At 41.6% G+C, this 12719-nt stretch overlaps 1 protein-coding gene across 16 annotated transcripts in view; it reads right to left on the bottom strand.

Moving 5' to 3' along the window:
- Nucleotides 1-3933: 3933 nt before the first annotated feature.
- Nucleotides 3934-12719, bottom strand: part of MAST2 (microtubule associated serine/threonine kinase 2) — a 142403-nt gene continuing 133617 nt past the window's right edge. For 8 of the 16 annotated variants that reach the window (XM_083447773.1, XM_083447767.1, XM_083447771.1 and 5 more), the window contains 4 exons: nt 12276-12398; nt 10653-10789; nt 10028-10215; nt 3934-9577 (listed from right to left, as the gene is read on the bottom strand). In XM_083447773.1, coding sequence (XP_083303899.1) covers nt 7476-9577; nt 10028-10215; nt 10653-10789; nt 12276-12398 — 2550 coding nt within the window. In that variant the 3' untranslated portion in view covers nt 3934-7475. The remainder of the gene's footprint in view (nt 9578-10027; nt 10216-10652; nt 10790-12275; nt 12399-12719) is intronic. The other 8 variants (XR_014512947.1, XR_014512948.1, XR_014512950.1 and 5 more) reach the window with 3 other exon arrangements.

Here is a 12719-nt window from a genome sequence, read left to right as displayed (position 1 = left end):
CCAGTGGTCATATTTAACACAGAAGAGGGGGAAATCCCCAAGATTTAGCCAATGCATTTTATTCTTGTGCAACAATGCTGCCCTCTAGTGGAAGGCTAGTGGCATGTAGGGGAACCTATTGATTTCAGTGGAGATCATTCAACTTCCACTGCTGTAGATGCAACAACAGATCAAGTCTGCAGAGAACTCTTGTAACAACAGTGGTGGGTGTTGCCCACTGTAGCTGGTAGGGTGGGAAGCAAGAACAGTAGGTGGAGCTAACTGTATTTCCAGTTTTCTCCCTGTCCTCTTTCCTGCTGAATTCTTTGTTTATTTATAACTGGAACATGGCTGCAATATATGGGGAAAGAGGAAACTTTCCCCCATCCAACCTGCATAGCCTGTTCATTGCTATTACATTTTGTAAGTGAAATGACGTCGTACTAACATTAGGGTACCCAACGGATATACTTTGTGACATTGTTGGTGTCCAGCAACATCTCTCCCCCCTCTCCACTTCAACCAATCATACTCAGTACTTAACAATGCCTCTTAAAACTGAGCATAGAACAACACATGCACAATGCAATGTTTGAAGTATGGCATAGCTTTCTCCTGAATTCCAACACGTAGGATTTCCACTGCAGTTCCATCAGTACCATACACTAGACCGTTTGAGGGGTGGTGTTGTGGATCTAGTGTGTATGTTTCTGGCACTGGGCAATCAGGACTACCTACCCAGCTTGCCAGTGTGTACTATAAAGCACAAAATCAATCACACATTTAATTACCTTGTGACCAGAAAAGGCTAGCTTCTTACAGTAAACTCCTATTCCATGTCTCCTGGCTTGTGGGGCAAGATCAGGTCCTCTTGGAGTTATTAAATTGGGCAAGGTCCTGATATCACACATGAGGCATCTGATTTTCTCCCACTCTAGACCCTGAGCTAATACACATCACAAGAAGTGCTTCCCCACACTTCTCAGTTGAGCCCTATTAACCAATAGGCAGCATATTTCTGATGTGGCACTGTTTGAGCTTTATTCCAGCAGTTTATTTCTATTGGAAGAGAAATACACCACTTGGGATGTGCTTTGGTTAGCACTTCTGAGGAGCGGCAGCATTCCTCTTCTGACACAGCTTGCTGCACTTTGCTTTTCCCAATTACACGAAGAGCAGGAAAGCTGAAGTGAAAAAGGCTTGCAAGGACCTATTTTCTGCAGCACATCTTCTCTCACATACTTGCCTTCTGGTCTGGGAGGAAAGCAAATCAGCTGCTCAGCAGAGCCAGCCCTACCATTAGGCAGAGCGAAGCAACTACTCTGGGTGGCAGATCTATATGGGACCATCCACACATCACTTATTAGTTGTTCCATGATGCTTCCTCAATGCTACCTCATTATTTCTGCCTGGAGATGTACTTTTGTGGCTATAATGCAGCAGAAGTGGGACCAAAAAAACAACAACAAATGGAATATTTGTGGTATAAAAAATTACAAAATTTTAGCACGAAGTTATGGGACATGCAGTATGGGACATGCAGGCACAGAGTATTGAAAGTAGGATTGCATGTAGCCAGCCTAGTACCATAATTAATGAAAATCATAATGAATGTGCAATTAAAAGGACACACCCCCCCCAAGATTCAACGTTTTGTGCATGAGGAAGGCGGGGGCCACACACCATCTTTGTTTTAGGCAAAAAAAAATGTCCTTAGGCTGCCCTGTTTAACCTAGCAACCCATGATTTGCCCAACTCTGCCACATCGCATGACATTTTGCAGTGTCAACAGCTACACTTGATTGCCGTTTGGTGTAGTAGTGCAGGTATGAAAAAATATTGAATGTCTATTTGAGCAAGTAACCTACCTTTGTTATTGCATATACACATATGTATTCTGTTTTTATGATAGTCAAAAGAACAAATGTTCTTAAAATATTTACACTTGTATATTTTCTTTTGAATAGTGGTTCTTTCTAAGATGATCATGATATTTACATATTGTTTATGAAGAGCTTCTTTATACAGTATTCAGTTTGGGTAATTATATTTTTAAAAAAATTATAGTTTCCCTAAGGAAGGACCAGAGTGATCTGAAGCACATTGGACAATATTCTTTTTTCTACTGTGTAGTTTTTGCTCCTTTTCCTTACCTTTTGAAATGTGGCCTAGTTCCCAGGTGACAGTGATCATAATCTCCATCATAGTGGCGGCCAGCACTGCATCCCTCACCTCAGCAGGTGTAACACGGCATCAAGCAGCAACTAGAGCTATGCTCCATCAAGGTGCTATAGGCCTCTCCTGCTTTCCCGCCTTTTTTACCTCAGGGCTGTCATGAGCAGTGTGGCTGCTTTGGCCCGTTTATTCTCTACCCCAGTGCCTTACAGAGGCAGGCCAGGCCTATTGAAGCCCTTAGCCTTTCCTCTTCGGAGCAAACAGCTCTCAATTCCCCTCAGGAGTTGCAGGATAGGTGTGTACAAAGAAACAAACAGCAGTATGAAGGCCTTTCTATGTGGTGAAAAATATGCAAGCCATGCCATTGGTGAGCCAAGAGCTAATATTGGGAGGAGGGACCACCTGCCTCCTAGAGCAGCTTGGAATCAGCACCTTGTGGTTGTGCTTAAGATGGTTGTTAGCCTACGTCCATGGCTGCATACGCAGAATACCTTTTGACCACATTTGAACAACGTGCCCCCCCTTGACTACATTTGAACAGCATGTGTGTCGTCCCCCCCAAAGAATTCTAGACACTGTAGTTTATCCTTCACCAAGTTACAATTCCCAGCAACCCTTAACAAAACACAGCGCCCGTAATTCTTTGGGGACGGGGCAGGGAATAACTATAAAACATGCTTTAAAGCAATGTAAAGGCCTTGGTCCCCAGTTGCTTTACATCCAGAACAAACAGCTGGCTTACTTCGTAAGAAGATGGTGCCTGCTGAAAGCTGTAACTTCATTTCAGCATTATACGGAGAGGAATAGCTGTTGTCTTCCTCTTCTCTTGAGCAAATAGTTCCCTTTCTCTCACGAGGTACAGGAATGGAATGTGGCAGGGACTAAATTGTTGCACAGCGGCCTAAGCCTTTGCTGCAGGAACACAATGGAGAGAGGGTGATAGCTCCCAGGCACTGCCCTCTTAAGGTTTTTATAGCTCTACATTTATTTCTCATGTGGGTACTGTGTCTGGCTGTCTATATCACCACAAGACTATGGAATTACAGAGCTCATTTTACATGATGCCCAAGCATAGTACTTGTATGGAAATATGTTGCATATTAGTGGTAGGAAAGCATAGGATGACTGCTCAAATAAAACTGCACCCGCCACCCATGGCCATCTTCCCAGGCTGCTAGTATATTGAACTATGTTATGATGAAACAACTAGAGTTCATGGAAGAACAGGAGTGAATGCAGGTGACCACTTACCAAGTGGTAAATTACCACAGTACATATAACACTGGCACGAAGTCTACAGTATCAAGAAACAGTTGACATGAACACTGAAGTACATTATCAACTGGCAAGTCTTATATGCATCCACCCATTGGTTGCATTTGCATATCATAAAACAGAGTTAAGAGGGACCAATGAATCACAATACCTGGCTTAGTACTACATTTGTTTTGCTCCAAACAAACCAGGGTGTGAAACAAAGGTTTCTTCTTGGCTTACCCATCATGGTTTGGGGGGGAGGGGATTCACTGGCTCAGGCATAATGCCAAGCCAGGGATGGTGGCTTGTAGCTCCCACTAAGGGATGAACTAAGTGGAAGCAATCTTTGTGTTTACAGTAAACCACTAAGTATAGTTTGCTACAACATGTGAACTGAACCACTGTACCAAAGCCCATTAGGGTTGCTGCAGGACACTCAGCATGTATCAAGTGAAACACAGGATTAATGCAACGTATCATGGGAAAACCTCTGAAGATAAATAATTAAGAAATGGACACGGGTTTATGTAAAAAAAATGAAGTGTATTTCAGGAGTATTTGAACATCAACATGCAGGTACAACAGGAATAAAAATTATTGCACCTCTATTATGTGGCAATTGTTCAAGTTTCTAAAAACACTTATATCCCAACATTATGTTTCTGCTAGTCAGGTGCTGATTGGCACCAACTTGAAATTGAAGCCCATCTTGAAAGGTGGGCTCACAGCCTCCAGAATAACAAAAACCAAAACACAATGTAAACACACACACAGCTGTAAAATCACCCACTAGAAGTACGGCATCATCCTTCATGTCCAGTAAGAGAAAACTGGAGAAAGACACAATCCTCCCCACAGGAAGAAACAAACAAAAATCCCAAAGAACACCTTAATTCAGTGCTAATGAGAGAAAAAAGCCCCACAGGTCATTCCTTTTACCCTGTCTATGTTGAGTATTCTTCCGTAGCATAACACCAAAAAGTCTTAGGCATTGTTCCCCAGGAGTGGTTTTTAGGCAAGGCGAAAGTCTAATATTTACACTTAATATCTATTTGATGGTTTTAGATGCACCATATAATGGTGTGAAGTATTGCTGAGAAATGCACCAGCTGGATATTGAAAGGTTTAAAGGCTGTATGAAGGAAACTAAAGTTGAAAATCTAGACACCAAACAAAAATAAGAGAAAGTGGGAAAGCAACTTGCTAAGGGGACTGTGTATACTGCATGCCTAAACAAAGTTATCCAATCACCCCCATTCATGGAACATCATGGAGATCAGTCTCAGCTAACTGGATCAATATTGTATACATATAGTGGCTTAACTAGACTATAGTTATGCAAACACCTGTCTCCTCAACATGGTAACATCAGTTCAGCTCTCGTCACATGCTGCCTCCTGATAAGCACTTAAAAATATTAAGCCTAAGACCTTAAATTTTTCCCTCAGAAACATCATGATTGTCTGAACACTTCAATATATATATATATTAGATGTCCAAAGAATACATCTGATTTACTGCCATGTGGTTTCATTGCAGCGATATTTTGTGGCCAATCATTTTTACTGAAGTGGGACAACAGTTACAGGAATATATCAAGTAACATGAAAAATAAAGGCTTCTGCAGGCTTTAACAATTACATAGATTTCCTGGTAATGGTAGAATGAATACATAAAAAGGTAATATCTAAGTGGCATCTATACAGAAATGAGGTGGCCCAATATGCTTTATTTGGCTAAACTAGAGATATAAATCCTTTGGCTGCCTTTGTGTAAACAGATGCTACAAGGTATGTTTGAAGCTACATTATCCATCCCCGGGGCTCAAATTCACACAGTGTAAATCAATGCATTTAATATTTTTACATTATTCAAGTTAATGTGCATTTCTGAGTGGCTATGCCATCAATTCCCTTTCTCTAAATGTATGTATTCACTGAAGCCCCAGTTGCCTCTGTTCTGAGGGCAACACAGCAAAGTGATAGGAAAGGCTGGTAAGATAAAGGTGTGGCTGGATGGAGGAAAGCCTAATGGTTTATTTTAAAAATGTTAATGCATAAATTTAGCTATTGTGCACTGGTGGCAGGATTAAAGAGATTAGCAGATCTTAAATCATTGTGGGGAACTACTATTGAAGTTGTGAGTACTGAAGCTTCAAGTTCTATATGAGAAAGCCAATGGATCTTTCTGCAGCATTACAACACACACACACACACACACACACACACACTATTCCCTTTATTACACACACACACACACACACACACACACACACACACACACAGGCTAATATAAAGAAAACCTCAAATCAAAAATAAATTGGTCCAAAACTAAAACCAAATAATTGGGTATGTAGTGGGGAGAATCAGGGAATCAGGGAGTTTGGGCAAGACAGACTTGAAATGAGATTATAATAAATTAAGGATTTAAGAGCATATTCCTAGTCAAAAAGTACATGTAGGCTCTTGTAAGGAGAAATGGTGCAGGAAGAGCCTTCATATCAGAAACCTGGCTGAGCAATAAAGCTGTGCTGTAATGAATTGCAGTGCTTGCCCTGGAGAGCTATTAATCAACATGTGATCACCTCTGTAGGTAGAACAGCAGACTATGCAAATAATTACTTTCTCTGCTCACACAGACACACACAGATGCATTCTGTTAGGCAAGGCTGTAAGTATTGTGGAGTTTATGGAAATGGTTACTTTTGCCTATAAACTGTAATTAGATTCAATAAGTAATATACTTGAAATGCTGCTGCTAGTGCTATACTGTATGTATCAGTGCAGTATCATAGACTCAGATGTCTTTAAGCAAAAAGCACCAACTCATGTTGAACTTTCAAAAACATTCAAAAGGTTACTTAGAAAATATAGACATTTAAGAAAGGTAGAAGGTGGATTAAACAATGGAAGGGACCGTTGAATTATAATAAACTTTCTATATGACTGAAGGATCAATTTACTGAATTACCTACTTACACTTGGGAAAGAGACACTAATGCTAACGGGACTATTTCACCTAGACACGGTTTGGTCTTAGCTGCCTCCTGATGAATCAATGAAGATCACTTCTCTCACTCACAAAGTCAAATGAGAACACTTCACTGGATTTTAACTTTCGTCCACAACAATCAAGATAGCTCCATAAGACTGGGGGCGTGATAGTCCCAAATGTTTGCCTCTCACAGCAACATGTCAGTAAAGTAAATTAGCTTAGGTTGCTAAAGCAGGGGTGGGGAACCTGTGGCCTCCAGGGGTTACTGGACTGCAACTCCCATCAGTCCTAGCCAGCATGACCAATAGTCAGGGATGATGGGAGATGTAGTTAGCAATTACAGTGAAAGCCTACAGGCCCCTTACTCCTGAGTTAGCATAACTGAAGCACCATGTGCCTCTTTTGAGGTTACTGACTACTTTGAGCAAAAGGGATTAAAAATTCTAAAAAGGGAGAAAAAGAAGTAATCTTTTAAATCAAAGCCTTTTTAAAAACAAAAACAAAGATAAACTAAAGATTTTATTTTGACGTTTTGCTTAACGTTCTTTTTAAAAGGAGGGTGCACAAGCTGACACAAGGTTTCCTCACAGATATACATAAATTGGACGTCTATGATATGTAAGAAAATATGTGAGGTGGCATAATGATTCAGAATAGTCTGCCATCAAAAGTGTTTATTTTAATCCTTGCCAACTTAAAAGACATGACCTAAAATTTTGGAAACAAGGACTAAAATTTGGAATTTGTGCTCAAAATGTGCCATTTCCAAGTGAGTGGTCTAATTTGGCAAATGTAATTCCCTGGAATTTTGAAAGAAAATAGATATTTAACAGAATGCTTCAAATTTAGGGCCAGAAATGTTGGGAGGGGGGAGTTTGGAAATCATTTTTTAATCTTGCTTTAAAGATACCCTGCTAAGAGGCATCAAATGCTGAGTACAAAAATAGAATTGCAAGAATGAAAAAGGCAAGAGTGTGAAAACACAAATCAACAAAAAAAGTTGCACAAGTTTTGTGTTTTATACTTGTGTTCTACTAATGTTGTCTTTGCTTCTGAATGTAGATATGTTGCTATGTTTTCTTCACGACGTCACCATCTGACAACAGGAAGTCTCTTGTTTGTGACTGACCTCCAGCCTCTCCGATTTCTCCTGGCATCAGAGCAGTTTCCTTTTTGGAATTCTGGCTAGAATCTGGTCCAGATGAAACCCCTGTGCTCTGCCTTGCTGTGCCATCTGCCTGTTTTTCAGGTGGAGGCAATTGCCACCTGTCCTCCAAAATTTCAGGTACCTTAGAATTACCAGTCCCTGGCTTCTCTTTTGCTCCCACTGAACACTCTGGCTCCAAAGACTCTGCTAGGCTTTCGGACCCAATATGGGAACCACATATTTTAATGAGACTACCTATGCTGAAAGGTTTGGCTGTTACTGGGCCTGGGCCTTCCTTTAGTGTTTCCTGCATTTCTTCCTTTGGCATACTCTCTTTCATATGAAACAGGTCCTTCGGGGGGAACTCTTCTCTTGTTCTTTCTAGTTCTCTTGAGCCAGATACATTAATATTTCCTGGGCCCAACATGCCTTTTGCACCTATTGCTAAAGGAGCTGGGCAAACTGATTTTCCATTTTCAGCTGCTGCATCAAGTGTGGGACTTGGTCTTCCTATAGGACAACTTAAGTTTGTATCACTTGTATGACTTTTGTGTTTTGAAACTAATGCTGCAGATGACAAACCTTGTGATTCTTCGGCATCAGGGGACCTTTGTGCAGATGTTTTGCCACTGCTTGTCAGGTTCGGAATACTGGTGCTTTCCTTGACAGACTGGGCTTCCTGTTTCTGAGGTGCATCTTTGCAGTCCATTTGGCTTATTAGTGGAAGAGAGCTTGTGCTAGTTGTGCAAGTAGAAGGAGAAAGTGCTAACAAAGGCATAATATCATGAGACAACATATAAGTAGTTTCTGTAGAAGCAAATGCCTTCAGGTTCTCTTTGCCACTTGCCAGCCCAGAACAGTCACCTTGACCGAGCTGCAGATATCTCACTGGTAGGCACTTCACCTGCTCTGGGCAGTCTATGCTTTCCTGGATAATCAGAGTTTGTTTAGGGTCCTCAGCATCTTCAAAACAGGCACATTTCTGATTAGCAAGTTTGAGAGTATTGCCTTGTCCTGACTCTAATGGGGTTTCAGAATCTGTTAGCTTAACTGCTTCACAGTCACCAACTTCAATAGGAGAAGTTCTCACACAAACTTCAGATTGTGACTCATCTATACCGGCCAGTGGTGTCCTTGCAACATCCTTTGGTTGGTGTTGATCCTCCCCTTTCTGCAAACTGACAGTTTTTGGTTCCTCAGGAAGAAACGCATCATCCTCCATACTGTCTTTGCTTTCCAACTTGGAAGAATGCTTCATATCCTCGGAGAAAGGATCAGAAACTTGGTGGTCTCTACTGAAGGCTGGCCTGTCCATTTTCTTCCCATCTTGACTATCTTCTGATCCTTCGTCAGTTTCATCTTCAGAAGAATCTACTTCTGTGATGGCCTCCTGCTTCTGTAGAGACTCCCTTCGCTCCACCCTGTCGTGCCGAATAGGTCCCAGTTTTCTGGAAGAAGGTTTCTGCAGGGTGCCTTTTTCTGCAAGTCCAACTTTGCCTCCAGTTGTTTCACTCATGGATTCCTGCCAACTTTGGAGGCCAGGATCTCTCTGGAGCATCTCCTTTTTGAATTCTGAATGGGAGATGTCCAAGCTATGCTTGCGCGAAGACGACATCTTTTTTTCTGAAGAGAGAGAGGAGGTAAGTTTTTCAGCTGACTGGACTCTCTTCAGCAGAGGGGATCTTGGCGGCTCAGCACTCTTGGGCCTTGAAATCTGTCGGACAAGAGGTGGGGAGGAGTGTAGCTTGACAGGAAATGATTGCATGATGCCTGAACTGCCAACTGAATGCCCTGGCAAAGGAGAAGGGGAGCGCTGAGGCGACGTAGACTGTGGGGTTGGCGAGGGCGTGTGAGCTAGTGGCGAGAGAGGAATGTTCCCTGCAGATTTACGTCGTGGAGATCGATATTGCCGTTGAAGCTTTGGTGCTAGTCCATGCAAAGAGCTGGGTCGGATATGTCCCGAACTAGCAGGGGAGTTGGGAACACTCGAACTAGGTGAACTGCTCTGAGAAGAGTTTCCACCAACTGTGAACATAAAAAAGTAGGGTATTAATAAAAAGCATGGCAATACATTGAGAAACATTAGGAACTGCTATAATACGTGCATCACATTTGAAATAAGTTGGCTACCGCAACCTGGCAAAGGTGGGGTTGAATTTAGGCAGTTGTGGTCCACTGCAACAGAAAATATCAGTCAGCTACACCCTGTCTCAGTTGTGCTGCTTTCCCCCACTATTTTCTACACCACATTACAATTTTTGGTGCTTGGCCACAACACAGTGAGAGAATTCAAGTTACAGCAATCAAACCCTTTTACCTCTTCCAAGAGGTTCATGCGTCACTTTGGCAACCCTGATAGTTTGTAAGACGTGTCTCCTTGTGCCCTTCAGGCTGAGAAAATGCTACATTTTTACTACCAAGTTCGAAATATTTGCTTAAGGTCTGCCACTCTCTACTCCCTGCTTCCCATTTTACCTGAATGTGCAGACTCAGGAGTAGATCGGTAACTCTGTGTTGGTGAACGAGGGGAGAGGTTGTGAGTAGGTGAACCAGGAACACTCTCTCCAGATGACAGAGAACGGTTGAGAGAAGACAAACTCCTGCTGGTGTGAAGCAGAGAAGCCTGCTTGGTAATCTTCCTGAACAGAGAGCTCTTCTTCTTACTGAGAAAGTGAAAGTGAATACTATCATTATTTGTAAAAACAAATAGGATCAGCATCTTTGATATGCATCTTTTCCCAGCAAAAACTTGGATCCAGCAGAGACTTCTGTAGACAAGGTGGGGGGGGGGGGCGGCAAATTTTGCCGGTTTCCCTTTCTCCCGGCAACCCTACCCTGTGCTATTCCCATGCAGAGGACCCTACAGGCATCCAGAGTAGATTTTTAAAAGGTGCAGATGGAGGCAATTCTGAGACCACCCTGTTCATAAGCAGGAACTTCACTTACGGAACTCTGGGTGCAACCCATAGCTTACTAAAATCGTTCTCACTGTGTAATTCTTGTGATATAAAACATTCACTGGCAGAAGATATTTCTGCAATTTTCCTTGGCAATTGCTATCAGAGCATAATTTCATTTCCTAAGAGAAAGCATCACTTACCTTTCCTGTCCATCTTTTGTTTTGCTTTTCTTGTTCCTCCTTGCCATCTTTGATTTATAGCTGGCCTTCCGAGCTGGCCCCACTTTAATTGATGTGTTCTCAAAAGGTGTAGTAGATATGGACACTTTATTTCCACTCTGCCAGCAAGAAAACACACACACACACACATTTTACTTATCTCTTTATCTCTCATGAGTATTTTGGTTGGGCTGGATGTTAATGCTGGGGGAAATGCCAGTCTACCACTGTGTGGCTTAAATTAGCTTCTGTAATTCAGTTTCTTCTCCAATATGTATTTATTCATTTTGTCTTTAGAAAATGCTGCTAGAAGGTCTTTTTGAGACACAGGTTTTTCAACTAATTAAGCAACATTTTTTCTAGTTGAAGGACAGCCACAAATAGCTTCAACACTGTGATTCCCATTATTCAACATAAATTTGTTAAGGTAACCAGAAGACAATCAAATAAATTACAACATGTCCAGCAACTTCATGCTACAAATTATTTCAAGCAGCATTTTCCAACTCCAGCACTTCTACTTGGTTTTATCTTTGGTATTCCTTCCTCTTCTAAAGAATGGATGGATTACCTGTTGTTGGACCATATGTTGTTGGACTTCAATGCCTATCATCTTTCACTACTGACCATGGTGGCTGGGAGGTTAAGAGTCCTACAACAACAGGAGGGTCACAGTTCCCCATCCCTGCTCTAAATAAATATTTATTCAAATTACTCCCCATTCAGGCAACAGGTTCAAAGTGCATTTGCTCCTTGCATTTCTCATGCAAGTTCCTTCTTTGTCAACTGAACTCCACTGCTGCTCCATAGCATATGAAGGCTTGCAACTTCTGTGGTGTCACAGGCACTAATCTACTTGTGAAATTGTATTCCAGAAAGCACTCCAAAGTGCACCTGCTATGCTAGCTAGATAAAACTTTTCGCCTGCAACAATATATTGCTGTCTGAGTGTTAGGAAAATGAATCAGAAGCACTACCCTGAAGAGAAGCATTTGGACCTTCCAAATCAAAGAAATCATTTCACATTTACCATGTGGAAAAGCCTTAACACAAATCGGAGCAAAATGCTTAAAAAAATATTGTTTTCAATCTATGATGAGAACAATAAGAGAAAATAGTGTTTTGAAGCTTAAAAATTTGAAGAATAATTCAAATAGCATGTTCCTTATGGTGAAAAAGGATTCATGTTTTAGCAATGCTGCTATTAATGGTTTTGGTTTATCTGCATCTATTTTTCTAGTACAATATGCTAGGCTCTGTATTGCAGAAGCCTTAACAACGCAAGACTCCTTGAAACTTTTACCCTGCCTCTCAGAACCAATCTTCAGGACAGTGTACAACATAGTAATTAAAATACAAATAAAATAATTAAAACTAGTGAACAGCATACTAAGAGCAACATATAAAAGCAACATAGACTAAAATCATCAGCAAGATAAAGCAAACGAAAGTCTGGGGAAATAAAGGGTATCTGTCAGACACCAAAATGACACAAAGGGGTACTCCAGGAGAACCTCATTGGGGGAAGCATCCCTTTTTTATTAAGTATTTATGTTTATGCACATTGCACTTGTCGCACAGCACGTGTGTATACTCCATCTTTACCTTCAAGACCAACTCCACCACTTCAGTATGAACCAGTCCATGTACAGGCTCTCCATTCACATGGGTTATCAAGTCCCCTTCTTTCAGACCAGCCTCACTTGCAGGCCCACCTTCTTCTACATGCTGACAATATAGAGACAATACATCAATTTCAACAAATCATCTGTTCATGTTATTTGCCCTCAACTCTACATACAAACCAGTCTCAGAATTTCCATGCACTATATGCTAGAAGGCGATGCTATGCTCACTACCAAGTTTTTCATTTGGACCTCTGTGAAGATATAAATGAACTGCCTCATACCAAGTCAGACCACTGCCTCATCTAGCCCACTCGTCTATCTAGCGTACGTTCTCTGGGGTCTCAGGCAGAGGTCTTTCTCAGCTTATCTACCTAACTGGAGGTGTCAGGGACTGCACCTGGAGCCTTATAGCTGCATGGCA

The sequence above is a fragment of the Podarcis tiliguerta genome (assembly GCF_965153285.1).
Source record: "Podarcis tiliguerta genome assembly, chromosome: 6".
Taxonomy (NCBI): Eukaryota; Metazoa; Chordata; class Lepidosauria; order Squamata; family Lacertidae; genus Podarcis; species Podarcis tiliguerta.
Note: the sequence above shows the minus strand (reverse complement) of the source record. Positions and strands in the feature narration are given on the sequence as shown.